Raw genomic sequence first — 7,113 nt, 5'->3', positions numbered from 1 at the left:
ATATTTGACCAAATCTAATATACAACATTAATGAAAGTATATTTAACAATGGATCTGATGGAGCTAATTTGATCTCATAGATGTTTATATATATTTGCAACAACAGAGTAGGTGCTAGGTTAAAAAACTTAGCGGTGATGCGAAGCTAATACCTTAACTTTTCATATGCATTTTTATAACTTAATTAGACTTTTCCCCTTCCAATGGGAAATACGTAGATAGAAAGAAAGAAACGGAAGTGTTGTACAGTACCAACCAACAAACGTACAAGCATCATGCATCATGTATTAATTAGCTCAGCTGGCAATGAATTTTTTCAACACAACTGGCAAAGATTTTTGTCTCGTGTTGACAGGGACACACAACCTAAAGATTCTGCAGAGAGAGGTGGAGCTTAATTAGCTCCGAGAGAGTACAGCTGAGAGGTGTAGCATGATGGGAATGGTGGACGCCGAGGCTCCCTTCCTTAGGGAGGACACGGAAGATGAGCCACCGCTCGCCGGCGTCTCCGACTTCCGCGGCCGCTTCGTCTACGGCAGCACCTCGGGCGGGTGGCGCTCCGCCCTCTTTGTCGTCGGTACGTACGCACCTGACCGTCCTAGCTAGCTAAGATTTTCATTGGCGACAACTCATCAATCTGCTATCAACATGGCCGGCCGGCCGGCCGGTGGCATGCCTGCAGTGATGGAGGTCGCCAGCGCTTTCTCCTACTACGGCGTGTCGGCGAACTTGATCACGTACCTGACGGGGCCGCTGGGCCACTCCAACGCCGCTGCCGCTGCCGCCGTGAATGTCTGGTCGGGAACGGCCACGCTGATGCCGCTGCTGGGCGCCTTCGTCGCCGACTCGTGGCTGGGGCGCTACCGGTCCATCATCCTCGCCTGCATCCTCTACGTCATGGTAATTTTTTCTTAATTTAATTCTTTCGATACATTTCAACGTGCGGCACCATCAGTAGGCGTTGGCAACGACCTAGACATCTGAAACTTGATTGCGCGGATGAGACTTGCCTGAATCGTAGTATGCAATAATGCAACTCCCAAAAAAAAGCTCATGTGCCATCAACTAACGGTAGGTTGAACAACAAATATATGGATTTTTTCTGATACGGATCATGTATGTACTTGTTATATTATGACCTGATGCGGAGTACTTGCGATATATATAAGAAAAATAGTTGTACGAACTATCTTTAAGTAATACTCAAGTAACAATCCCCGCAAAAAAAAAAATCAAGTAACAATGGCAGGGGCAGTGGCCATATTTTTGTTGGGGAATGACTGTTAGTTCCTACAAATCTAAAATAATAATAATACTCACTTCGTCCAGGTTTATTAAGCACCCATTTAGTGTAAAACTTTGACCATGAAGTTAACCAAAAATATAGTACAAACTATATGTCACAAAAATTATATGTAGTGAATCCTCTTTATAATATGGATCCTTTTTATAGCATATAAAACATGTGGTGTAATTTATATAGATGGTCAAAATTTGGCTGAAAATGTTGGAAGGAAGATCCATAGGTTGGACAATAGCCCATTTTGCTTGAGCTATCAGACTAGGGTGGTGATGTGGGTAGAGTAGGAGTAGATATCCGGGGCGCCAGAAAGGGTTGGCTTAGGAGCCAAGTATCTATCCGGAAGAAGGAGGCAAGACCATTGTTGGCAAGAGCAAAGGAGATTTGTTGGAGGGTGCCCATGTGGTTGTTTATGGTTATCCAGAGGAAGGGGGTGGAGTGTTTATCATCAACTACGTGGGAGTAGCGGCTATGGTAGCATTGCACCTATCGGAGATTGGGCATTTGCAACAGTTTGAAAGTGAACATCCTGAACAATCAGTTATCTTTGTGAAGCACGTTGTTGATGCCTCGATGGCCAATTTTTTGTTGTGTGGACGATGGGCTGAAAAGTGGAGGGGGCATTGATGGGTGAAACTTGTAAACCTAGGTAGGTCCGTGGGAAGGAAGAGACCGTGAAACAAAAACAGTGGCAATGTCCATCACGGTGTAGGGGTTATTATGAATGGGACGACGGTGGTTTTGTGGAACATTAATGCCAAGTCTGGACCAATGGCTTTGGCAAAGTCATCGAGGATGGTCTTAAGCTGGTTGTCAGCCTCTATCGAATTGGGCTAGAATCAGCGGGCCTTCGGCGTATTGGAGGGGGGGGGGTAGGGGTAAGTTATGGTCGATTAGGTGATGTAGAAGTTCATCTGAGTGGTCTTTGAGTATTTGATGTTGTAGTAATTCTGCAACAATGAAGGAGATGCAAGGGGAGAGCCGATCACCTTGACTTAGTCCATTTTAGCAGTTGATCCAATTTCAGGGACACCACTTAGGAGGACCACAGTTTTACTAGAAGAGGGTAGTGTGTGAATCTAAGAGAACAAGGCTGGTAGGAAACCCTTATGAGTAGGAATGAGGAGAAGAGAGTGCCACACGATGGAGTCAAAAGCTTTACGGGAATAGATTTTTAAGGTCATATTGGGTGCCTTTCTTGAGTGACAGCAGCTAAGAAATATGGGCATAAATAAAGTTCTCTACAGTAGACCTTACATTGATGAATCCAGTCTCATCATTGTGAACAAGGAGGTGGGGTACAGGTTTTAGTCTTTCAGTTAGAAGCATGGCAATGGCTTTGCGACGGGAAAATTTGGAGAAAGATGGGTCAAAAGTTATTGGCAGTCCTGTCATTGTTGCCCTTGCGAGAAGAATCATATGCTCTCTTGAAATATTCTATATGGGCAGTCCAGTTGTGGAAGTCCCAAAACAAGGGGAGAACTGCATGTTTTATGGAGTGCCAATACTTTCTGTACAAACTGAGGCGAAAACCATCTAGTCCATGGCTAGCGTCAATTTTCATATGCAAGAAGGCATCATCACTTCCGTTGTGGAGAAAGGGGCATCAAATGAGGAATGTTGTGGAATGGAGGTTGTCATGAAGGCGTAACACCAAGAGGTGGTTTTGGGGGTACAAATGAAGTCATGATATTAGTACTTTTTTTAGGTTCATGATATTAGTATGTTATTAGGACATTTACCTGTTGGTCATGTGAAAAGAATTTGAGGCCATTAAATTTCAAAATTGTAGATAATATAGTTATAATTCAAAACAATCATTCTTTAATCAAGAAGTACTTCCTACTTTCATGTTTGCAAATCCAAAGGGCCATCAAGGTCGACTAGCTAATATTAGGATGTAATAGTTAGTTTTGCATGAAAAACGGCCACTCTGTGTAGTAGTAATTAGTTGCATAGCATGTCCACTAGATTAATCCATTGCAGTCTCAAGTGTTGCTTGCCATTTTACATTAATTATATATGGAGAGGGAGGGATTAATGAGATAGCAAGAAGTTATCTCCCTTGGCCTTGCCAAATTGATTCCGGGACCTCACAAACCTGAATATATGGAGCACAATTTCTAAGATTTTATAGTTGATAAAGGGTTAGAATTAAAGCTTAATTGAATTTGCTAAATATCTATAATTAAATTACCCTAGATATATTGTAAATGAGATTTTGAAATTGGAAGAGTTAGAAAATTAATATGATGTAGAACATTTCAAAGATTTGTGAAATATAAGGGACTACTCTATCCATCCATTCCAACGTAAATTCAATATGACTACTAAAATAACTATAGAAAACAAATAATTTCTATTGTAAGTTAGGTTATATGTTTTCAAATGTTTTGACAAAATATAATTTAAAGTTAAAGTGGGTCTGATATGATTGTATGAATATTAAAAATCCACAATATTATTTTCTAATATCTGTGACATGCCATCAATATAAAGTGGGTTCGATGAGCCTGGCATCTTGGACGTCTCTCTCAGGCATGAAAATCATGGAATAAATAAACACAAGTATTAGATAAGTTCACTTAAATCTGGTCATTTTCTCACACTTGGGAACAGCGGGGGTTATCAAGGATGAGAAAGTGCATGACCCTTTAAGAAGCCGATCAGTAAGGCGTGTTATTTTTGCCTCTGTAGTAATCTGGTTTTGAACACGTCTTCAAAAGTTCAAAATATACACGTAAAAAATGTTTCTTGTAGTTTAAATTTGTTATTTATCATTTGACCATTAAGCAAACACTGACAACTAAAAATTGTACATGTGCAGGGATATGCCATGATCACTCTATCATCGGTGCTCTCGACACATCATCCATCATTACCCGACGACACCTCTTCCCATCCCTTGTCGCTGCAGGTGGCCTTCTTCTATGCCTCCCTCTATATAATTGCCATTGCGCAGGGTGCAGACAATCCATGTGCACTGGCCTTTGCTGCTGACCAGTTCGATCCCGACCGCCCTAGGGAGTGCGCCGCCCGCAGCTCCTTGTTCAACTGGTGGTACTTCTCCTTGGCTATAGGTATCACCATTTCTGTTGGTGTAGTCAGCTACATCCAGGAGAACCTTGGATGGGGAATTGGATTTGGCATGCTCTGTGCCCTCATGCTATGTGCCTTCGTTGTCTTCCTCCTCGGAACCCCTACATATCGCCTCTATGATGCCACTCACGGCACGGATAGCCCCTTCGTGCTCCTTGCTCGTAGCCTCGCTGTGCTAGTCCAACATGACAATGCCACTTCAAGCTCAATGCTTGGTACAAAAATAGAATGCCAGCTAGAAGCCAAAGACATTGCAACCAAGAAGGAGGACGCACGTGCTGTGTTGCGGTTGTTGTCGATTTGGGTGGCGTGCCTGGCTTATGGTGTGGCATTTGCACAAGTCATGACGCTCTTTAACAAGCAGGGCCGCACCCTGGACCGCCGCATCTTTGGAGGCCTGGAGCTACCGCCGGCGGCGCTGCAAACATTGGGGCCTGCATCAATCCTATTGTTTGTCCCCATATATGACCGTGTGCTGGTGCCGGCGCTGCAGCGCACCACGGGCACCCTGTCGGGGCTGACGCTGCTGCAACGTGTGGGCACGGGCATGGCGCTGACCCTGGCTTCGATGTCGGCGGCGGCATTGGTGGAAGCACGTCGCCTTGAGACGGCACGGGAGCACGGCATAGTGGACGACCCGGAGGCGACGGTGCCGATGTGCTGGGCGTGGCTGGTGCCACAATATGTTTTGATTGGGGTCGCAGGTGTGTTTGCGGAAGTCGGGATGCAGGAATTCTTCTACGACCAAATGCCAAGTGAGCTACGCAGCCTGGGCATGGCACTCTACTATAGCGTGATCGGCATGGGCAACTTCATCAGCGGCACTCTTGTCTCCCTAATCGACCGCATCACCAGCAGCGGTAGTGGCTACAGCTGGTTCGCGGACAACCTTAACCGTGCTCACCTCGACTACTTCTACTGGTTGCTCGCCGGCTTCAGCGCCGCCCAGCTCGCGCTCTACCTCCGTTGCGCAAGTACCTATGTCTACAGCCACAAGAGGCTCCGGTGAAGGGCCTACCGGCCCATGGATGTGCACTAGTACAATGGTTTTTTAGTTGAGTACCATGTTGTTACGTACTGAAATTTCTGACAATGGATGTATATGTACTATTTATCTATATGTTTATATACTAATAGCACAAATGCCCGTGCGTTGCAACGGGAGAAAAAAATTAACGTGTAACTGAATTTGGTGAGAAACAGCTTTTGAACGGTATTCGTTAAAGGAGCTACTACTCGCTTTAAAGGGAAAAAGGAGGGAGTACCTAAATCTAAATAAGTACATATAATGTGTTCAAAGTGCCCTTAGCCCAATCCGTATTTAATCTCTCTATGTACTATTTTTCCTTTCATTAAAATCTAGGAGATTTCATCTCTCGTGTTTCCTTGGAATTCAGATTTAACTCCCTCTCACAATGTCCAATTGATCATGACATGCAATTCTTGCTTTTAATATTTTAATTATGCATCTCATAAATCCCATAGCCCCTAATTAGACCAATACCGGGGCATTCAGAGTTAATTCCTTCTTGTGCATCATATGCATGTATGTCGTGAATCCAGTTTAATTAGTCCACCACCAGACCGAATGTAGAGTTAATTTCTTCATGTGCAACATGCACGCATATCATGAATACAGATAAATTTGGCCACAACCGGTGCCCATAGATCTGATTGCTTTCTACCTCCATGCCTTAATCATCTGGTTAATGATTCTCAAATCAGCTTGCTGGTTACTCCTACCTAGCAAGTTAATGTTGTATATAAACTGACACGATTTAATGTAAGAAAGCATGGCGGAGCTATTTAGTTCTTTTTAGGCAACGGATTTAGCTTTTTTTTTTGAGCATCTGGCAACGGATTTAGCTAAAACTGATTACGTATGTATGTGTGCTGGCCTGGCTGCCTTCAATCCATCGACAGGGCTGCTACCGCTAGCTCGTTAGAAAAAAAAAGGCCAGGTTGGGCTGCTACTGCTAGCCCAGAAAAAAAAGGCTGGCCTGCTACCGCTAGATGGGCTTCCGGATCGTTGCCTCGTTGGTTGAGTCGGTTTCCAATTGATTTAACATACACGAAATCCAAAAAAATCACCTAAACGGGACGAAACAAAGCGAAACCAAACCAAGAATACATATTCCTTTTAATAGTAGGTATAGATAAGTAATTGACATGCTCAGTAGAACAAAGAGAAATATGCTAGAAATCACATAAAAACTAGAAACATCTAACTGTAAATTTAATACATATATAATAAAAGTACATCCATCAGATCTTGCGAACAGCCTTTCGACATCAAACTTGATGAAAACTACCTAAATGTGCGATTACGCAAAAAAAAACCTTTGCGATTTCCTCTAAGCCTAGTTTGTCAAATCTCCTGTATGTCTCTCCGTAAAAAACTAACCATCCCACAAAAAGTCGCTCCCTCTCTCTCACAAGTAAAAAAATATCATGTATATGTGTGCAACATATTGACTGTTGTCGTCAAATGCATATGTGCTTTGCGGCCTCCCCTCAACGCCGTATCACGCTGTGGTGCCCCGGCCCTCCTGCCCAAACTCCACCGGTCTGCCGCGATTTCATAGGGCTGCTTGTACTCGCCTAGCACGACCACATAAAACCTTACCCATCCATCACGACAACATGGGGAAGTGATGTGCACGGGTGATGCCATACCACTAGTCTTGGAAGACAAGGTATGAAATGTCTTCATT

The 7,113-nt window shown here is 43.7% G+C and overlaps 1 protein-coding gene across 1 annotated transcript; it reads left to right on the top strand.

Annotated features, from left to right (window-relative positions):
- Window positions 1-307: 307 nt before the first annotated feature.
- LOC123047548 (protein NRT1/ PTR FAMILY 5.10) lies at window positions 308-5,598 on the top strand. The gene is made up of 3 exons (XM_044471134.1): window positions 308-577; window positions 683-900; window positions 4,128-5,598. Exons 1-3 carry the CDS (start codon window positions 433-435, stop codon window positions 5,406-5,408), a joined length of 1,644 nt encoding a protein of 547 aa, XP_044327069.1. The 5' UTR covers window positions 308-432; the 3' UTR covers window positions 5,409-5,598.
- Window positions 5,599-7,113: the final 1,515 nt, after the last annotated feature.

Source organism: Triticum aestivum, chromosome 2B, assembly GCF_018294505.1.
Source record: "Triticum aestivum cultivar Chinese Spring chromosome 2B, IWGSC CS RefSeq v2.1, whole genome shotgun sequence".
Taxonomy (NCBI): Eukaryota; Viridiplantae; Streptophyta; class Magnoliopsida; order Poales; family Poaceae; genus Triticum; species Triticum aestivum.
This window is presented reverse-complemented; position numbering and strand designations above follow the sequence as displayed.

Excerpts from the sequence above, each read along its gene's own strand:
- LOC123047548 (XM_044471134.1), top strand. The coding sequence starts at position 433 with ATGATGGGAATGGTGGACGCCGAGGCTCCCTTCCTTAGGGAGGACACG. Across the intron at positions 578-682 it reads CTCCGCCCTCTTTGTCGTCG|TGATGGAGGTCGCCAGCGCT; the intron begins GTACGTACGCAC and ends GCATGCCTGCAG. Across the intron at positions 901-4,127 it reads CCTGCATCCTCTACGTCATG|GGATATGCCATGATCACTCT; the intron begins GTAATTTTTTCT and ends GTACATGTGCAG.